Source organism: Ovis aries, chromosome 22 (genome assembly GCF_016772045.2).
Source record: "Ovis aries strain OAR_USU_Benz2616 breed Rambouillet chromosome 22, ARS-UI_Ramb_v3.0, whole genome shotgun sequence".
In the NCBI taxonomy this organism is placed as follows: Eukaryota; Metazoa; Chordata; class Mammalia; order Artiodactyla; family Bovidae; genus Ovis; species Ovis aries.
The window spans coordinates 17,178,898-17,201,515 of NC_056075.1; the positions used below are offsets into that span (position 1 = coordinate 17,178,898).

General features: G+C 38.3%; 1 protein-coding gene across 1 annotated transcript in view; it reads left to right on the top strand.

Moving 5' to 3' along the window:
• LOC101107489 (ectonucleoside triphosphate diphosphohydrolase 1) overlaps nucleotides 1–22,618 on the top strand; it is a 203,407-nt gene that overhangs the window by 149,075 nt on the left and 31,714 nt on the right. The window contains exon 22 of the mRNA XM_027960446.3: nucleotides 1,296–1,499. Within this exon, the coding sequence (XP_027816247.3) occupies nucleotides 1,296–1,499 (204 nt within the window). The remainder of the gene's footprint in view (nucleotides 1–1,295; nucleotides 1,500–22,618) is intronic.

Below are 22,618 nucleotides of genomic sequence, written 5' to 3' on the forward strand. Positions count from 1 at the left end.
TCTGTGTGCTCCCAAAATGCTTTCTTCATACTTTTATCCATGCCATTCCCTCTGCTTAGAAGGGCACCTATATCAGCTATCTTACCCACCCTGCAAGTCTGGTAAATACTTCCTTGGCAACCTTGTTACTGAGTCCAAGCTCCCTCTGCTTCCGCACAGGATAGGCCAGTGAATCGGGCAGATAAGGTGTTGAGGCAAGGAATATGGCTTTATTTGGAAAGCCAGCTGATGGAGAAGATGGCAGACTAACATCTCAAATTACCATCTTGTCAGCATCTGGATGCCAGTTTCTTTTATGGATCAGAGATGGGGTGGTGGACATAAGGAAACAAAGTAAAAAGGCCATTTAATCTTGCAAGTATCTCCTGGAATGGCAAGCCTCAAGCAGGGGGATGTGTTAATTTCTTTCTTCCTGCCAGCCAGGTGTTCAGGGTTATGAACAAAGGCAGTTTAGCTTAAGTCCAGCAAAGGGGCAGGGTTCTTTGAGGCAGGCCATTATGTGTGATTATAATAACAATATCAACGGAAAGCAAGTCAAAGAAACAGTTTCAACATGGAGTCAAAATTGACTTCTCCCTGCAACAACTTCAGTTAGATATGGGCTTTTCTTTTCTTGCCTTCCTGTTCTTTTTTTTTTTTTTTAATAACTTTTGGATCTATCTATAAGATAGAGTTTGAGCAAGCTCCCAGAGATGGTGAAAGACAGGGAAGCTTGGCATGCTGCAGTCCATGGGATCGAAAAGAGTCAGACACGACTGAACAGCAGCAAATGGATCTATCATTCTGCCTTTACTGTAGTCCTTTGCCCATGTGCTTTATCTTTCCCTGTGGAACTACGCTAGTAAATCTGTCTCTTATGGCACTAGCACTTTGCCTCTCATGTTCTGTGTACTCACGTTTGCATTTAGTGAATAAAGCGGTGCATAGATTATTGCAGTTAAGTTTCCTCAGATCATAGCTTCCCAACTGACATGCTGAACTGATTACTTGTACATAAAACTATTGAACTTCTCTCAGCTCATACAGCAACCAGATATAAAAAGCATCATCTGTTAGTCCATTGTACAGTAACATGTTTTCATTTTCTATATAAATCATGACCAACCAGGAAAAGGTTGAGAATCTATGTAGGCTAGATTCTGCATTTATTTTTTTCAGATTTTCTATTACAGATTCAGTTGTTCCATTTCCTATTTATGTTGCAATTCTCATATCTCACAGTTTCAACAGTTTTGAGGTCTTGAATTAAAAAAAATTATTTTAAGTAAAGACTTTACATTATTTGTGTTTTACAGTACATAAAACATAAAGGACAGGATATCCCAAAGTATTTTCGTCTTGAACAGTTGCAAGATGAATTTAACTTTGCTTCTGAAGAGGAAATGAAAAAGAGTAAACGTTTCCAGCTATTGCAACTTAGAAATGCTGGTCAATTAGATGTTTTCCTTCTGCAGCAAATGCCCCTTTATGATACAGAGATTCCAGATTTAGTCTTCCAGGTACTTGGTTTCTATTTGAATATTGCATTTTCTATGATAAGTTAACGTTTTGCTGCTTTAAATCTGTCTTAATTTTTTTAAAACTATCTGTAGACAAAAATTTTCCCCTTCTTAATTTTTTTTTTACTTGAAGTATATTTGATATACAGTGTTTGTAAAAGATTTACAGGTGTATAGTATGGTGATTTACAACTTTTAAAGGTTATGTTCCATTTATAGTTATTCTCCAGGCAAGAATACTGGAGTGGGTTGAAAAGGAAATGGTAACCCACTGCACAGCACAGCACACCAGTACTCTTGCTTGGAGAATCCCATGGACAAAGGAGCCTGGCAGGCTACAGTCCATGGGGTCACAAAGACTTGGATACAACTGAGTGACTCTCACTCACTCGTAGTTGTCATAAAATACTGACTATATTCCCTCGGTTGTACAACATATCCTTGTAGTTCATTTTATACATAATAGTCTGTACCTCTTAATTTTTTATCCCTCTATTACCCCCCAATAAAATTTCAATAAATCAAAAAAAGCAATATGTTATATATAAATATATAATTGCACATCATAATCTCGTAGGGTTTATTTCTAGGTAATGGAGATAATCTAATTAAGGAATCTATTAATATAATTTACCACATTAACAGAATTAAGGAAGGAAAAAATATGCTTCTCTTAATAAATGCCCAAAAGGCACTTAATAATTTCAGTGCTCATTCATGATGAAAGCTTTCCGCATCCTAGAATTAGAAGAGAACTTCTTTAAACTGATTTAAAATATTCAGTACTTTGGATTTTTCTGCTGATGCAAACTGCTTTGAAAAGAAGTGTTTTAGGTCAATTGTAGAATTGCGGGAATGGGAGGAGAGATGAGGACACCTACACACCCACTGGATAATTAGAGGGAGTTTCAGAGTTAATTAGCCAGGAATGCAGAAATATACAGAAGTCGGGCAGAGCACAGGGCAGGAAGCACAGCACAGTGAAGCAAATTTTGTGTTGGTTTTTCCTGGACTCTGGTACTATGGTGGGGGTTTGGGAATATTAAACTTCTTGTGACATGTCCACATAGAGTAGGATTTTGCAAGAGCTAAGAACAAAACAAAAAACAAACCAAACCAAAAAACCTGTACAAAATAGGCAAGGTTTACATTACCACCCCAGAAAAATTAATATGTTCATGGTAAATGCACTTCCATTTAAGGGAATGTTTACAAATGTTGGACTCCTCTAGTTCTTAAACCCAATTCAAGGTCAATAAGGGTATATCATCCTTCAAGAGAAGAAATAGAGCCAGTGCCTAGGTGTCCCTGAGCAAATTCTCTGTCTCCAGCTTTCCAACGTTCTGAAAAACCAGTTCCTTATAAACTATCCCTTGATTTGATTCAGTGCCTGATTATCTGTGTGGCTCTGAAACTGTTTGGTATAATGATCACTATCAGAAATCAGTTTCCTCATAGACTCCTACACAAACATTGTACTTAGTAGCTAAACATCAGTTTTCCCATTAATCTCAACAACTTGAAAATGCCTGCTATCATCTCTACCGGTAAGAGCCAATGCCTTAAGCCAGAAAGAAGAAACGAAAGAAGAAAATTAGAATTGGAATAGAAGAGACAAACTGTCCATGTTTGCAGAAAATTCATTTGTCTATGTGGAAAACATAAGAGAATCTACAGCTAACTGTGCATGCTGACCACGCTAAGTAGCTTCAGTCATGTTTGACTCTTTGCGCTCTTATGGACTATAGTCCTCTAGGCTCCTCTGTCCATGGGATTCTCCAGACAAGAATACTGGAGTGCGTTGCCGTGCCCTCCTCCAGGAGATCTTCCCAGCCCAGGGATTGAACCCATTCTCTTATGTCTCTTGCATTGGCAGGCAGATTCTTTACCGCTAGTGCCACCTGCACACGTAATAAATTTGCTGAAGATAATATCCACTTTTAAGAATAAATAGCTACTTTTTTATTTTAAAAGGAAAATTGTACCTCTATAATAGAGAAATCTAGTTGTTACCACCTTGACTTAGTGATCCAGCTTAATCTTATTAAGTGCGGTAGGCAGAATAATGGCTCCCTAAAAATGTCTACTTCCTAATGCCCAGGACCTATGAAAATGTAATGTACCTTGTTTAAAACGGGGAGATTATGGTTGATTATCTGGGTGGACCTAATTTAATTGTATGAGCCTTTACAAGCAGAGAAAACTTTCCAACTAAGAGCAAAAGAAAGGTCGCTTTTGCAATAGCAGGAGAAATCAGAGGAATTCCAGGCATGAGAGGGACTCAGCATGTAGTTGCTGGCTCTGTGATTTAACAGTCCACCTGTGAAGATTGGAGAGATGCTGAGATGGGCCTGAACTGACAGCCAGTGAGGAAACAAGACCTCAGTTCTGTAACCATGAGATATTAGATTCTGCCAACCATCTAGATGACAGTGGAAGCAGATTCTTCTCAGAGTCTGCTGGTGAGAACCCAGCTGGCCTAAACCTTGGTATTAGCCTTGTGAAACCTGGAATAAATAGCTACTGCTAAGTCACTGCAGTCGTGTCCGACTCTGTGCGACCCCATAGATAGCAGCCCAGCAGGCTCCCCAAGTGGATTGCCATTTCCTTCTCCAATGCATGAAAGTGAAAGGTGAAAGTGAAAGTCGCTCAGTCGTGACCGACTCTTAGCGACCCCATAGACGGCAGCCTACCAGGCTCCTCTGCCTGTGGGATTTTCCAGGCAAGAGTACTGGAGTGGGTTGCCACTGCCTTCTCCAATAAATAGCTAACACCACTGTAAATAAGTCCATTTGTATCATGAGACAATCTAGGCTTCTAAGCTACAAAACTCTGAGATAATAAATTTGTATTGTCTGGAGCCACTAAATCTGTGATAATTTGTTCCAGCAGCAATAGGAAACTAAAACATTGATAAAGGATAGGCAAATATTATTGCCCCCTAATGTGATACAACATGAAATACACAGCACTACGTGTTTGAAATACCCTTGTCAAAAATGTATTACCTGAATCAAATTAAGACTTTGTTTTTTTACGAGAAATATGAGGAATAGAGAAACAAGTTAAATAGCACCAGAGGAACCAGTCAGAGAAATATGAAATGTGGGACTACTGGCTAGGAAGTGCAACTATTTTTCTGTTACATTTTGATCTCTTAAAAAAGCCATCATTTTTAGACTTAAATAGACATTTCTCCAAAGAAGACATACAAGTGGCCAACAATTACATCAAGAGACAGATGTTCAATATTGTTACATGTTCAGTTCAGTTCAGTCACTCAGTCGTGTCTGACTCTTTGTGACCCCATGAATCACAGCACGCCAGGCCTCCCTGTCCGTCACCAACTCCTGGAGTTCACTCAAACTCGTATCCATCGAGTCGGTGATGCCATCCAGCCATCTCTGTCGTCCCCTTCTCCTGCCCCCAATCCCTCCCCAGCATCAGGGTCTTTTCCAATGAGTCAACTCTTCTCATGAGGTGGCCAAAGTATTGGAGTTTCAGCTTTAGCATCAGTCCTTTCAATGAACACCCAGGACTGATCTCCTTTAGGATGGACTGGTTGGATCCCCTTGCAGTCCAAGGGACTCTCAAGAGTCTTCTCCAACACCACAGTTCAAAAGCATCAATTCTTCAGCGCTCAGCTTTCTTTACATTCCAACTCTCAAAACCATACATGACCGCTGGAAAAACTATAGCCTTGACTAGATGGACCTTTGTTGGCAAAGTAATATCTCTGCTTTTGAATATGCTATCTAGGTTGGTCATAACTTTGCTTCCAAGGAGTTAAGCGTCTTTTAATTTCATGGCTGTTATATGTTAGAGAAATGCAAATCAAAACTACTATGAAGTATCACCTCACTCCAATCAGAGTAGCCATCATTAACAAGTCTACAAATAGAAAATGCTGGAGAGGGTGTGGAGAAAAGGGAACCTTCATACACTGTTGATGGGAATGTAAATTGGTGTAGTCACTATGAAGAATAGTATGGAAGTTTCTTAAAACAACTGAAAATAGTGTTATTATATGATCCAGCAGTTGCACTGCTTGGCATATATCCAGAGAAAACTCTTAATTCAAAAAGATACATGTGTCCCAGTGTTCATAGCAGCAGTATTTATAATAGCAAGGCATGGAAGGAACCTAAGTATGCATCTAATGGATAAAGAAGATGTGGTAGTGTATATATACACTCGGCCATAAAAAATAATGAAGTAATTCCATTTGCAGCAACATAGATGGACCAAGAGATTATCACACTACATGATAATCGTGTCGTAAGTGAGAAGGAAAAAGACAAATGATACCATCTTCAACTTAGGAAATGCATTTCAAAGTCTTAAAAAAGAGAGCTGTGCATTTATGTGCTCATACACGTACATCCCTTGATTTGCTAGGAATTTCCAGGCTGTAATCAGTAGCAGTTTTCTAGAATTGCGTAAAGCTATCATTTGGCCGTCTTATGTAAAACTTGTTCTCAGTAAAATAAGATGAAAAAAATATATATGATACCACTTACATGTGGGATCTGAAAAAAAGATAGAAAGGAGCTTATTTTAAAAACAGAAATAAGACTCATGGACATAGAAAACAAATTTACCAGTACCAAAGGGGAAAGGGAATGGAGGAGGAGTAAATTAGGCATTTGAGATTAGCAGATATAAGCTACTATATAGAAAATCAATAAACAACGTTCCTACTGTATAACACAGGGAACTTTATCCATGTCTTGTAATAACTTATAATGGGAAAAAATCTGAAAAAATATGAACAGTAATTGGTGGAAAAACAGCAGCAGTTGGTAAAATTTGGATATTAGAATATTAAGTATATTGATAATTGAATTATAGATATGTTGGGAAATTGTTAATTTTGTGGTCTGTGATTATGGCACTGTGAATGTGTCCATAGTATTTGGAGATTCATGCTGAAGTATTTATTTAAGAGTGAAGTGTCATGGTGCTATAATTTACACTGAGATATTTTAGCCGAAAAAAGAAAAGAAATAGATTAAACAAATGTGGCAAAATGTTAATTACTTAATCTAGAGGGTTGATTTTAACAGTCTTTCTCATTTTCTGTATGTTTGAAAAAGGAGGAAAAATTAGAGACAAAAAATAAATAGCATTCTATACACCAATGAAAACCCACTAAAAATGTAATTTAGCAAAGATACACCTTACAGTAGCAATAAAAACTCTTAAATACACAGGAATATGTTTAACAAAACATGTACAAAACTTAATGGAGAGAATTGTAGAACATTTTGAATGATGTAAAATTAGATTCAGACTTCACAAAAGAAACAAATTCCATGTGTAATGAAGATTACCCGTGAAATGCAAAACTCTATTTTTAAAATTAATTTTTATTGGAGTATAGTTGCTTTACAGTATTGTGTTTCTACTGTACTGCAAAGTGAATCAGCTGTATGTATACATATATCCCCTCTCTGTGGGATTTCCTTCCCATTTAGGTGGCAACAGAGCATCAAGTAGAGTTCCCGGCGCTATACAGCAGAGTCTCATTCGTTATCTATTTTATACATAGCATCCATAGCATACATATGTCAATCCCAATCTCCCAATTCCTCCTCCCGCCCCACTCCCCTCCTTGGTATCCATACATTTGCTCTCTACATCTGTGTCTCTACTTCTGCTTTGAAATGCAAAACTTTAAATGGATATCTTAATCTCGGACAGGAAAGTATTTCTTAAAGCACAAAAAGTATAAATTATAAAGAAGTAGAATAATTAACTTGATAATATTAAAATTTAAACCCCACAAATTAGGAAAAGAGATTTGTAGGTTACATATTAGTTAATAAAAATTAACATCCAGAGTATTTAAGTAAATCTTATAATTTAATACTTTTTAAAGAAAATAAAGTGATATGAAATAGTAATATAATATATTGTTTGTTTAGTCACTCAGTCATGTCTGACTCTTGTGACACCATGGACTATAGCCTGCCCAGCTCCTCTGTCCATGGGATTTCCCAGGCAAGAATGCTGGAGTAGGTTGCCGTTTCTTTCTCCAGGGTATCTTCCTGACCCAAAGATGGAACCTGCATCTCCTACATTGGCAGGTGAATTCTTTACCACTGAGCCACCTGGGAAATAATATAATGTTGTTCATTCACTCAGTCATGTTCGACTCTTTGCAACCCCATGGACTGCAGCATGCCAGGCCTCCCTGTCCTTTACCATCTCCCGGAGTCTGCTCAAACTCATATCCATTGAGTCTGTGATGCCATCCAACCATCTCATCCTCTGTTGTCCCTTTCTCCTCCTACCTTCAATTTTTCCCAGCATCAGGATCTTTTCTAATGAGTCAGCTCTTCACATCAGGTGGCCAAAGTATTGGAGCTTTAGTTTGAGCATCAGTCCTTCCAATGAATATTCAGGATTGATTTCCTTTAGGATTGACTGGTTGGATCTCCTTGCTGTGCAAGGGACTCTCAAGAGTCTTCTCCAACACCACAGTTCAAAAGCATCAATTTTTCAATGCTCAACCCTCTTTATGGTCCAACTCTCACATCCATATATATAATATAATATATCCTTAGGTAAAAGTGGTTACTTGCCAACAGAATTAATTTCACGGTTTCTTTGGATAATTAGAAAAGCAAATTACTTTCAGATAATTTGTCTACTTTAAAGATACTTCATAATTTTTGTGTTGTCTTAAATGTTCTCTATAATATAAAATGATTTTTGTGTGCTTTAGGAACGCATCCCAGAAATGCAGATGTAATAGATGCTGATTTATTTTAAATTATATAAATGAGGCATCCTGACAAATAATCATACCAACTGCTATATGTAAAGTTACTGATTATGGTCAACATATTTTGATTACTTACTACATGCCATACACATTATAAATATTGTTTTAGTTGAATCTCACAGCAATTCTGTGACATGTTAATAGTAGTAATATTATTACCAAAGAGGAAACTGAGATCTTCAGTAGTTAATCAACTTTTCCCCAAACCACACAGTTAGTAAATGGCAGGGCCAACTTGAATCTAGGACTGTGACCTTCAAAGCCCACCAATTTGAACATTATACTTTAATGTTAATACTTCCCATTTCTTTTGTTTCTAATGATACCAGCTAAATGGACACATGAAGACTAGTTCTCAGTTGTCTTTACATCTTCTTACCATTTTCTCAATTGCAGTTTTTTTTCTCAATCATTACTTAGTTTTAAAAGATGAATGAAACTCTTCCTAGAATAAAACAAAATATAACAGTTCTTTGCTAATTCTCAGAGGGAAGAATCTTAAAGGAACATTCTGTCCTCCCAATTCCATTGTGTTGCCAATATCTCTTACAGATAAACTGAAATGAGTAGTTAATATTTCATTGCAGCATATCATATCTAAACTTTGTTACATTCAAGAAGTGAAACTAGGATATTATCCTCGTGGTCCAGTGGTTTAAAATTCTGCACAGCTTCGATCCTTGGTTGGGGAACTAAGATTCTGCATGTTGCATGGCATGGCCAAAAAAAAAAAAAAAAGTGAAACTAGTTTAATTTCTCTACTTACAGGAATATGAAAGTCAGATAGAAAAGGATATGTCCATTTCAGATGTGAATTCTATTACTGCACAAAGGATTAATTCTGCCAATTTTCTGAAAAAGGTAAACAACAACAAAATAATATTGTCAGTGTGTTTGAATTTAGTTTTGTGAAAACTAGTCTTCTGGATGCATAGCATAGCACTATAGTCTTCCCAGACAGTCAAGCGGGCAGACCTGGTTGCTCCTCACCTCTTTCTGATCACTAAGGGGTTTTCTGTTCTGTTCAGACTTCTTTTTCAGAGTGAGTTATTGACCATCTGTAAATGTACACAGTTGACGTGTATTATTGATGCAACAGTTACTTCAGTTGACAGCAAACTCATTATTAGAGAATATTCCAACTTTTTCTGTTTATACCCATCTCTTCTTGACACTGAAAATTCACTTTGAGAAGTACACCAGCATTTTGCTGGATTCCCTAGTTTTATGAACAACTCATAATGCCACACACCACAGCAGTTCAGCAGACAATGGATGGAGGACCTGCTGGGAGCCAGAAAACAGTAGAGAAAGACATGCTTCAGATATTTACAGAACACCCTGCCAAAGCCTAAACGAGGTTTGAGGTGGAATCCCTCAATCAAATTCACTCCTGATTTCTTTCCACTGACCCCCTCATCCTTGCACCCTAAGCTTCCAGAGCACAGGGACTATATCTATAGATCCACGATGCCCAGTACTGTGCTCTTCACTCAGGAAGTGTTGAGACACGTTTGAGCAGTTAATGAGGTTAGGAATAAAACCAAAAGGCTGAGGAGATTTCTAAGACTTCTGCAAGAGTAGAATTGATAGCCCTTGCTATAGAGCACCAGAGAAGCCTTTCAAGACAACTTGAAAGCAGAGAGCGATGGAAAGATCTAAGAGTACACACCAAGTACCTCGTAAAGACAGGAGAGAAGGGACCTTGTGTGGCTAGGTGAGCCCTAGGCAGGTATGTGCAGACCTGTTCTGACCACCCCATTTGTCTTTGGGCCAGTTATCTCTGCACTGAGTCCTGCTTTATTGTTTTATAAAAACAGACCATCAAAATGCCCGCCTTGCTTTTCTTCTGAAGTAAAATGATAAAACTGCGAGTGCTGTGCTAGTTTATACTCTGTCCCTCTGAGAGCATGGTGGAAATGCAGACCACTGTAGCTATCATAGTCTGTTTCAGCACTTCCTATTTATCATTGGCAGGTGTTTTTCCCCACTCACCCTTGCCCCTCCTACACCTTCTTTGTTAATTCCACGTGTGTGTGCCAAGTCACTTCAGTTGTGTCCGACTCTTTGTGACCTTGTGGGGTTTAGCCCACCAGGCTCCTCTGTCCATGGGACTCTAGGCAAGAATACTCTAGTGGGTTGCCATGCCCTCCTCCAGGGGATCTTCCTGACCCAGGGGTTGAACCCGTATCTCTTATGTCTCCTGCATTGGCTGGTGGAGTCTTTACCATTAGCACCACCTGGAAAGCCCAGTAGCCCCATATTTCTTTTAAAAAGAGTTGAGAGGTGATGTAATAATGAGATTTATGTCTTAGGAAATAAAGAGGTGTTCTTATAAGAAAAGGGAACACATACCCTACTCATCCCTGCTCTTCTTTTTGATGGATAAGGAAGCCCAGGAGGGAGGGTAGCGAGGATCAGGAAGATGGTAAGAGCGCAAGTGTCAGGATTCTGGAGCTTCATGCAGGATCCTGCAAAGGAGTGTCAAGAACATTTTGTGATTGTGTTTCAGCTCCTTGTGAAGATGTCTTTGTTATCCAGAGATAGTTTCACACTACAAGTTGAAGGATACTGACTCTAATTGTACGTGCTGGAATCCTGGCTTGACATTGGAGGCCTCAAAGGGCCATGGGTGTTTAAATCTGATTGTGAGTTATGTGGGTTAAACTCCCTGCTGTGTTACTGGGGTCAGTGGTACCTGAGACTAGGGTTAGAGCAGTAAAGTCCCAGCACTCTCATGGATTGCTAGATAAAGTTTTGCTGAAATATTTGTATCTAAGAGGCCTGCAGCGCTCCTCAATCTGTCCCTTCCATTAATTTACTCAATAAATACTTACTGAGCATCTGCTCTTAATCAAGCGTTATACTAGAGATTGGAATTACAGCAGTACAAGAGAGACTAAAATCCTTGACCTCCTAGGCATTCTAGTGGGAGAAGTCAGAAAATGAACAAAATATTAGTGTATTCGATTGTGATATGTGCTCTAACAGGTAAAGTTGGAAAAGAGCACAGGTGTGTGTGTGTTGGGATATGGGGTACAGTTTTCAATAAGATAATCAAGGAAAGCCCCCCAGAAGGTAACACCAACAAAAGACCCGAAAGCTGAGGGAGCTGGAGTTGGAGCTCCAAAAAGTTGGAGTTGTCGTGGGAGAAGAACATTGCAGGCTGATGGAACCGCATGTGAAAACAGACAGGAAGATGCGGAGCCTGTGGCAGGAACAGCAAGGAGCTCAGTCTGTGTGCTGCCAGTGGAGCAAAGGAGAGAGAGAGAATGAGAGAAGAGGTGCGAGAAGGGAAAGAAAGAAGGAAAGGGAGGGAGGGCTCAAGCACAATAATGAGGTCAGAGGGGAGAGGGATGTGGTTCACCTTCAAGGCAAGCAGTTTGTTGCTCATACAGGCTTCCCTGGTGGCTTAGACGGGAAAGAACCTGTCTGTAATGGAGGAGACCTGTGTTCAGTCCCTGGGTTGGGAAGATCCCCTGAAGAAGGGAATGACAAACTGCTCCAGTATTCTTGCCTGGGAAATTCTATAGACAGAGGAGCCTGGTGAGCTACAGCCCATGGGGTCACAAAGAGAGTAACACACACACACACACACACACACACACACACACACACACAGCAGAGTAATTCTTAGGAATTCTGTTTTTCCCATTCTCCTGCCGCCTCATTTTCCTATATAATTTAAGCAGATCAGTAGTCTCTAGGTTGGGCTTTCCAGGTGGTGCTAGTGGTAAAGAACCCTTCTGCCAATGCAGGAAAGGTAAGAGATGCAGGTTCGATCCCTGGGTCGGGAAGATCCCCTGGAGGAGAGCATGGCAACCCACTCCAGTATTCCTGCCTAGAGAATCCTGTGGACACAGGAGCCTGGTGGGCTACAGTCCGTAGGGTCGTAGAGAGTCAGACACAAGTGAAGCGACTTAGCACACGTGCCCGTTTACACAATGTCTAGGCTACATTATCTCCAGGATGATTTGTGGCAGGACGGAAAGCAGAAATTTGCCTCGAGACACGCTTCTTCCTGGTTTCATTTCTAAAAGTCTGCACCTGATGTAAAGGATGGGATCAGAGTAGAAAGGGAGGAATTTCCTTAGACTATAAAGAATTTCAGAGTCCTTAGAGGAACCAATTTCTGTGGGTTCTGCAAGCAGCACAGGCTTAGGGGAATGGCTCTGCTGAAGCACTGCATATCTTACCAAGCAGACAGAATGAGAACTTAAGGTCAGAATAGGATGAACTCAAAGGACATACAGAATGCGATGACATTTCTTTGTGGATCAAGATTTTTGCGTATACAAGTGACTTCTGTAAAAACACATTCACAGGTAATCATCTTTGGTGAAGACTAATTCTGTCTATGTGAATACTCTGAGTTAGGTTGAAAAAGAGATGAAAGGGTCATAATGAGAGTGTTAGGAATGATTCTGATGATGGTAGAAAACAGAACCATACTTTCACTTGTCTAATTCCCCTTCCCATTCCTTACTTACAAAAAGTAAGAGTAACAACAAAAAAAGAGTGATACCAGTAGCATTGTGTATACTTAATCTGAAAATATGAACTCTTCATCTCTTAAAAATATTTTTTATAGATGAGAAGGTTGGTAATGAGAAGAATTGTCAAAGTTAGCAAATTTAACTTATCAGATATTGTGGCTGATTATGAAGAAATTATATCTGCAAGGTATGTATTAAAATTATTATTAAGTCTGAAATATAAAGCTATAAGCTAGTTCCTTCAGAGTTCTCTTTTTATATTAATGTCAAAATCCAGTTACAAAGCATAAAATGAAATATAGTGGTTTAAATATTTTTAATAATTTTAAAATTCCATTTTGGACATATCTGTATGATTTATATTTTCAATTATATAGTGTTTTAGTTTTTAACCCTCTCCATGTGGCAAGAAAAAAAAGAAAGCAAAACACCTTTGTCCAAAATTAGTTTTGCTCTCAGATCTCCCTGTCCTGGGATTGATTCTGGAAAAATCATTGGTGGTAGCACCAAGCACTAAGCCTATAATCTCCCCCTTTCAAAACTGAATCCTCAGCAAGGACTGATAAAAGGACTCTGTGATCCACAAGCAGCTGCGGGGGAGCCTTTTGCTGAAGGAACTCAATTCTCATACTGTCTTATCTGCGAGATTTAAGGGTAGGATCAGGAATTAGGGATGTTACATATCTGGGAAACCACTCTGGGGCCACTTGCAGATTCTTCGTATTAACAGGAAGGTTTTAATTGGTTTAGGATGCTGAGATATATTTTGGGGGAGGGGTTTCTATTCTAAAATATACCTGGAAGTAATTCTTCTATGAGCAAATGTTTTTTAAATGAAAACTTATTTTAAAAGAATTTTATTGGGGTATAGTTGATTTACAATGCTGTGCTAGTTTCTGCTGTACAGCAAAGTGAATCTGTTATACATATACGTATATCCACTCTTTTTTAGATTCTTTTCCCATATAGGCCATTACAGAGTATTTAGTGGCGTTCCCTGTACCATACATAGGTCCTTATTAGTTATCTATTTCATATTTAGTAGTCATATATAGTGGTGTGTGTGGTGATGGACCGGGAAGCCTGGCATGCTACAGTCCATGGGGACTGTAAAGAGTCAGGCATGACTGAGTGACTGAACCAAACTGACAGTGATGTGTGTGTGTCAATGATGAAAACTTATTTTTTAACTTTTCATTTTACATTGGAGTACAGGTGATTAACAATGTTGTGTTGGTTTCAGGGGTACAACAAAGTGATTCAGTTAGACACATACATGTATCTGTTCTTTTTCAAATTCTCTTCCTAATTAGGTTGTTACAGAATACTGAGCAGAGTTCCCTTTGCTGTACAGTAGGTCCTTGTTGTTTATCCATTTTAAATATAACAGTGTGTACATGTCAACCCCAAACTCCCAAACATGTATAACTGTCCCCCTCAACCCTTCCCTGCTGGTAACCATAAGTTTGTTCTGTAAGTCTATGAGTCTGTTTCTGTTTTGTAAATAAGTTCATTTGTATGTTTTTTTGGATTCCACATGTAAATGATATTACACAACATTTCTTTCTCTGACTTACTTTCCTCAGTATGACAGTCTCTAAGTCCATCCATGTTGCTACAAATGGCCTTATTTCATTCTTTTCAATAGCTGACTAATATTCCATTATATATATTAAGAAACATATATATATGTATATATACACTTATATATGTATATATATGCTACATCTTCTTAATCCATTCTCCTGTATATGGACATTGTGGCTGCTTCCATGTCTTGGCTATTGTAAACACACTGCAATGAATACTGGGGTGCATGTTCCCTTTCAGACCATGTATTTCTCTGGATACATGCCCAGGAGTGAGGTTACAGGATGATATGGTAGCTCTGTTTTTAGTTTCTTAAGGAACCTCCATACTGTTCTCTGTAGTGGCTTCACAAATTTACATTCCCACCAACAGTGTAGGAAGGTTCTCTTCTCTTTCTACCCTCTCCAATGTTTATAGTTTCTGGGTTTTTTGATGATAGCCATTTTGTCTGGTGTGAGCTGATATCTTCTTCCAGTTTTGATTTGCATTTCTCTAATAATTAGCAATGTTGAACATCTTTTCACGTGCCTCCTGACCATCTATATGTCTTCTTTGGTGAAAATGTCTGTTTAAGTCTTCTGCCTCTTTTTTGATAGAGTTGTTTGTTTTGATGATGTTAAGCATCATGAGCTGTTTATAAATTTTGGAGACTAATCCCTTGGTCACATCGTTTGCAAATATTTTTCCCAGTCTGTGAGCTGTCTTTTCATTTAGTTTAGTGTTTCCTCTGCTGTGCAAAAACTTTTGAGTTTAATTAGGCCTTATTTGTTTATTTTTGTTTTTCCATTTCCATTACTCTGAGAGAGGGATTGAAGAAGATGTTGGTGCAATTTATGTCAGAGGGTGTTCTGCCTATGTTTTCCTCTAAGAGTGTTATAGTGTACAGTCTTACATTTAGGTCTTTAATCCATTTTGAATTTACTTTTGTGTATGATGTCAAAGAATGTTCTAATATCATTTTCTGCATGTAGCTGTCCAGTTTTCCCAGCACCATTTATTGAAGAGACTGTCTTGCCTTTATTGTTTATAGTCTTTCCTCCTTAGATTAATTGACCATAAGTACATGTGTCTATTTCTGGGTCTTCTGTCCTGTTTCATTGATCTGCATTTCTATTTTTGTGCCAGTACTATGCTTTTTGTGTGTGCCATGCTGTTTTGATGACTATAACTTTGTAGAGTAGTCTGAAGTTTTTATTTTCAGTCTTTAGAGGAAAACAAGTGTGACCATAAAGTTATAATTCCATATAACTTTGTGTTTCCATGTAGGTTGCATATAGGTTTGTGTTGCCAGGAGTTGCAGCACTTATAACTAACTCCTACTCAGAACTATGTAGAAACGATCAAGAGAATAATTCCTAAGAAATGAATACTCTTTTGAAATAACATCTTGTTTCATGGGATTACCTCACCATACCCTATATCTTCTTGGACCATATACCCAAAGAAAATGGGGGCAATCAGATGCTCTCTTAAAACACAGAATCCCTTCTACACTCAGAAAAAGATTATTTTCTGGAGTCTAAGACAACTCTGTCTCTCCTACACAGTAAAGAGAACATGGTTCAGAATAATGACCTTATTTATAATAAATTTTAAAGATCAGTATCTTTCAAATCTTAAGTTATTTTATATCAATCTGATTGACCACTTTTTAGCCAGTTGACATATGCAGTTTGTAAACTTCTTGAACAACGAAGAAAGTTAAAGCCTCAGAGGAAAGAAAGGAAAAAAGTGGCAGCACAGACTATCTGTGATAGAGATATTAAGATTCTTATCAGAATACTGAGAGCTTATAATATTCCTACAAGGAGAACAACAGTTAATAGGTAAGGCAATTGCACCGATTTTTGGAGTTACAAAAAATGTCTTAAATGTAAATTTCTAAACTATCTTTTTAATAAAACTTTGTACTTTATTGATGCTCTACATACAAAAGCTGAATGAGAGTTGAAATCTTCATTTGAATAGTCAAACTTAACTGTCATTGCTATGTAGTAAAAGTTTGCAGAAGTTTGAGATGCCCAAAGTATCTTTAACATGTATATTTTTGGGTGCTTCATTAAATAAATGCTTTCTGTCTGTATTCCCTATTTTGAAAACTTAAGCAGCTATTGCCAATTAATTATACTGTCCACTCACAGTGTTGGAAGTAGAATAGTAGAATACAGGAGAGAATAGGCTCCATTTTTGACTTGTCATTTTAGGTGACTTCTATAAAAATCAGATCTTACCATCTCTTTTGCAGGCACTCAGAATGATGTGTTTTATTGGTGTTTCTTGGGCAGAGGATATGTGGGGTCAGAATGGTCAAATGAAGTCATCCTGAATATTTAGTGTATCCTCAATATCAAGTGTCATATATTTAATCTCATATAATTTATATATTATAAATATTTCATACCCAGGTACCTAAGGGATACTGAGTATCCCTATCTACATTTAACACAGGTGTGTTCTACTTGCTTATTTTATGTTTATCCCGTGAATTCTACATATGAGAAACATTTTGCTTACTAGCTACTAACCTATAGTTAAAACCTCTTAAAGGTTTTGCCTGTGTTTTGTAAATATGATTTTATTTATAATACACTTGATATTCTCAAAACAAATGCACATTTCAAGGCTGTTTTGTGAAATAAGGACATTTTAAAATTACTACCATTTTCTGCTATAATTGGGCTTATTGGGCTTCCCTTGTGGCTCAGCTAGTAAAGAATACACCTACAATGGGGGAGACCTGGGTTCAATTCCTGAGTTGAGAAGATTCCCTGGAGAAGGGAAAGGCTACTCACTCCAGTATTCTGGCCTGGAGAATTCCATGGACTGTATAGTCCATGGGGTTTCAAAGAGTTGGACATGACTGAGCGACTTTCACATTATGCAATAATTAATCTGTAAAAGAAAGAATACTGTAACACCAAAAATAGGAATAATACAGCTCCAAGTATTACCTACCCTATTTTTCCCTTTTTGCTGAGGATCAGTGAAGACTTTACTGCAGACTGGTTCCCATCCATAGCTTAGCACTGAGGAGCTACCCTTTCAGAGTAGTGATATGAAGACCCAAAGCAAACTGTAAGATCCAGGGTAACTGACTTATCTATCTCTATAAGCATAAGCAGAAACCCAACAACATAGCACAGAAGCATAAGCAAAAACACACCTACTCGCACCAAAACAAATACTGAAATTAATTAAAATGTATGTTCCTATATTGTTTTTCCTGAAGGTCCTTGGATATGCCTACTTATTTGATATCATCCATGTCTCGCCTCAGACATAAAGAAACAATCAAATCATTAACCGCAGATGAACTCTTAAATGAGGTTAAGTATTTAACACTTCTCTAAAGCGCAGTTTTGATCGCATTTTCCCTGAATTGCAACTGGCCCCTAACTGGACTATCCATCGCTACTCTCTTGGGCTTCTAGTTTACTCTCCATAACACAGTCACGGTGCTGTTTACATAATGTGATTCTAACCATTTCATTCTCTACTACCCTGCCCTCAGGGTCTATAGCATAAAATGCAAGCTCCTTAGAAAGTCTACCAAAATCTGTATTTACCTGGTTCTTATCTACCAATCAGCCAGCCACATTTCCCTCCACCCCACAGCAGTATCATATCACACTCCTGCGTTCTAGAAGTCCTCCATTCTTGCCCTTGCCTTTGCCTGGAATGGCCACCATACTTCATGTGCGTGTGTCACTGGCCACATGAACTACTATTTAATGTTTCAAAGCTCAAGCCCATGCAATGTGTTCTCTGTGAAGTTCTCTTTGTCCTCACCCCCAAAAGTTTAATCATTCTCTCTCCTGAGTAACTATTATATCCTGAATATATTTCTTATGTTTCATTGCCATTATTTGCTTAACTGTTTGTTTTCTCCAGACCGACTTAAGATGAAAATCTTTAATGATATCCATGTATTTTTGAATCCTAGCAAAATCGTACCTGATATTAAATAGAGTAAAACCTTAATTGAACAAATGAATGAATACCTAATGGTTGTTTGAAAAATGAGAAAAACCAAACCATCTAGTTATCAGCCAGTAACTAATTTCTACCTTTAATCAACTATATAAAATATTACAAAAACCTAGTCAGTGTTTATCATGTGTTTCAGGATATTGTACACCCTTTTGTGGAAGTTTCTTTTCAGCACACTGTATACCAAACCAGCATTGCCAGTGGATCTCATCCATGCTGGAATGAAGAAATTAAAGTAGATTTTGTGTAAGTTGGAGTCCATTTTTCCTTGACTTCTAAAACAAACCAATAACAGAATTATTTTCTTGAGCCATTTATTTAAAATAGTGATTGATACAGGCTTAATTGTTAAGTTTTTAAATTATGAAGTGTGTTTACATAGATAATATATGCGTGTGTGCTAAGTCGCTTCAGTCATGTCTGACTCTTTGCGACCCTGTGAACTGTAGCCCACGAGGCCCCTCTGTCCGTGGGATTCTCTAGGCAAGAATACTGGAATGGGTTGCCCTGCCCTCCTCCAGGGGCTCTTCCTGACTCAAGAATTGAACTTGCATCTCCTGTGGCTCCTGCATTGCAGGCGGATTCTTGAGTCAGCAGGGAAGCCCCTATATAATGTACATGTAAATATAAGTTCTGAGGGAAAATGAATATTTGTGTATCTACCATTTCGCTTTAAAAATGGAGTGTTACCAGTAACTTTGAAGGCTCCACTGTGCCAGTACCTAACTGTATCCCCTTCCTATCTCCCGAGAGATAGCAACCATATCACCCTTGTGTTTATCCTTCCTTGTCTTTCTTTATGATTTTAAATCATAGATATTCATCCTTAGCTATGTTTTATTTATTTATGGATGCCTTTCAACTGTGTATAAATTGAATTATCTTTTGCAACCTGTTTCTTTACTCTTCATTATTTTGAGAGATTTATCTATATTCATAACTATTTCTTCCTTCATTTTCACTTCATTTTAGTATTCCACTGTGTTAAAATGCCATAATTTATTTATTCTTTATCCTGTTGATGCACATTTGCCTGGTTTTAGTGTTTTGCTATTATGACTAGTGTTGCTCTGAACATTTTTGTACTTGTTATCTGGAACACACATCTAAGAGTTTCTTTTTAAGACAGTAGTTCTCAGGCTATTTTGTGCACTGAAATCACTTGTATGACTTCTTTAAACAAATTGCTGGGCCCAACTCCATAGTTTCTAATTCAGTAGCTCTAAAGTAGGGCTGATACATAATTCCATTTCTAACAAGTTCCAGGTGTTACTGATGCTACTAGTCAGGAGACACTTTGAAACCTTCTGCTCCAGGATCCATATCCAGGAGTGGAATTGCTTCAACTTTACTATGTAATGTCAATTTTTTTCCCAAAGTGATTGTGCCAATATACACTCTCAATATATAAGTTCCTATTGTGCCACATATTCAATAATATTTAATATTTTTTAAATTAATTTTTCTAATATGGTGGATCTAAAGTGATATTCTTACTGTGATTTAATTTACATTCCTGGATTTCTAATGAGATTGAGTTTCTTTTTCTTCCATTTTAAACAAACTGATAGACTTTATCATTTTTAGAGAGTTTAGGTTCCTAGTAAAATTGAGCAGAAAGCAGAATTCTTACATATCCTCTCCCTTCAACACACACACACACACACACAGCTTCCCTAAGTGCCAGTGTGATACATTTCTTATGAAACAGACCATATTATGAGACAAAGTCCACAATTTACATTACAATTCATTCTTTGTGTTGTACATTCTATGAGTGTGTACTCAGTTGCTTCAGTCATGTCCAGCTGTTGGTGACCCTATGGACTATAGCCCACCAGGCTTCTCTGTTCATGGGATTTCTCCAGGCAAGAATACTGGAGTGAGTTGCCATGGCTTCCTTCAGGTGATCTTCCTAATGCAGGAGTCGAACCTGCATCTTCCACATCTCCTGCACAGGTAGATTTTTTTACCACTACTGTCACCTGGGAAGCCTTGTATGTTCCATGGGTTTTGTCAAGAATAGCAAGGAGAGATAGGAAAACCTCCTTCAGTGATCAATGCAAAGAAATAGAGGAAAACAATAGAATGGGGAAGATTAGAGATCTCTTCAAGAAAATTAGAGATACCAAGGGAACATTTCATGCAAAGATGAGCACCATAAAGGACGGAAATGGTATGGACCTCACAGAAGCAGAAGATATTAAGAAGAGGTGGCAACAATACACGAAGAACTATACAAAAAAGATCTTCATGACCCAGATAACCATGATGGTGTGATCACTCACCAAAGCCAGACACCCTGGAATGCAAAGTCAAGTGAGCCTTAGAAAGCATCACTACGAACAAAGCTAGTGGGGGTGATGAAATTCCAGTTGAGCTATTTCAGATCCTAAAACATGATGCTGTGAAAGTGCTGCACACAATATGCCAGCAAATCTGGAAAACTCAGCAGTGGCCACAGGACTGAAAAAGGTCAGTTTTCATTCCAATCCCAAAGTAAGGCAATGCCAAAGAATGCTCAAACTACCACACAGTTGCACTCATCTCACCCACTATCAAAAGTAATGCTCAGAATTCTCCAAGCTAGGCTTCAACTGTACATGAACCATGAACTTCTAGATGTTCAAACTGGATTTAGAAAAGGCATAGGAACCAGAGTTCAAATTGCCAACATCCGTTGGATCATCGAAAAAGCAAGGGAGTTCCAGAAAAACATCTACTTTTGCTTTATTGACTGTGCCAAAGCTTTTGACTGTGTGGATTACAACAAACTGGAAAATTCTTCAAGACCCGGGAATACCAGACCACCTTACCTACCTTCTGAGAAATCTGTATGCAGGTCAAGAAGCAACAATTAGAACTGGACATGGAACAACAGACTGTTTCCAAATAGGGAAAGGAGTACGTCAAGACTGTATACTGTCACCCTGCTTATTTAACTTATATGCAGAGTACACCAGGCAAAATGCCGGGTTGGATGAAGCACAAGTTGAAATCAAGATTTCTGAGAGAAATACCAACAACCTCAGATATACAGATACCACCCTTATGGCAGGAAACAAAGAAGAACTAAAGAGCCTCTTGATGAAAGTGAAAGAGGAGAGTGAAAAAGTTGGCTTAAAACTCAACATTCAGAAAATTAAGATCATGGCATCCAGTCCCATCACTTCATGGCAAATAGATGGGGAAACAATGGAAATGGTGAGAGACTTTATTTTGGGGGGCTCCACAATCACTACAGATGGTGACTGCAGCCATGAAATTAAAGGACGCTTGCTCCTTGGAAGGAAAGTTATGACCAACCTAGACACCATATTATAAAGCAGAGACATTACTTTGGCAACAAAGGTCCGTCTAGTCAAAGCTATGGTTTTTTCAGTAGTCATGTATGGATGTGAGAGTTGGACTATAAAGAAAGTTGAGCATTGGAGAATTGATGCATTTGAACTGTGGTGTTGGAGAAGACTCTTAAGAGTCCCTTGGACTGCAAGGAGATCCATCCAGTCCATCCTAAAGGAAATCAATCCTGAATATTCGTTGTAAAGACTGATGATGAAGCTGAAGCTCCAATGCTTTGGCCACCTGATGCGAAGAACTGACTCATTGGAAAAGACCCTGATGCTGGGAAAGATTGAAGGCAGGAGGAGAAGGGGACGACAGAGGATGAGATGGTTGGATGGCATCACCAACACAATAGACACAAGTTTGAGTAAACTCCAGGAGTTGGTGATGGACAGGGAGGCCCGGCGTGCTGGAGTCCATGGGGTTGCAAAGAGTCGGACACGACTGAAGAACTGAACTGAACTGAACTGATACTCACTCCAGTATTCTTGCCTGGAGAATCTCATGAACAGAGGAGCCTGGTGGGTTACATTCCATAGGGTCACAAAGAGTTGGACATGACTGAAGAAACTTTGCGTGTGCGCACACCTGGGTATGTGCCCATAAGTGGGATTGCTGGGTCATATGACAAATCTATTTTTAGATTTTTAAGGAACCTCCATACCGTTCTCCATAGTGGCTGTACCAATTTACATTCCCACCAGCAGTGTAGGAGGGTTCCTTTTTCTCTACATCCTTTCCAGGATTTATTGTCTGTAGATTTTTTGATATTGAGTCTAATGAAAGATAACAGTCATCTTGAAAACACATAGCTTTTCTTAGCTTACACTTTATAAAAGAAAATAACACAGGTAATTTTATAGTCCTTTATGAATAATGATTTTATAAAATCAATTAAGCATCTGAAT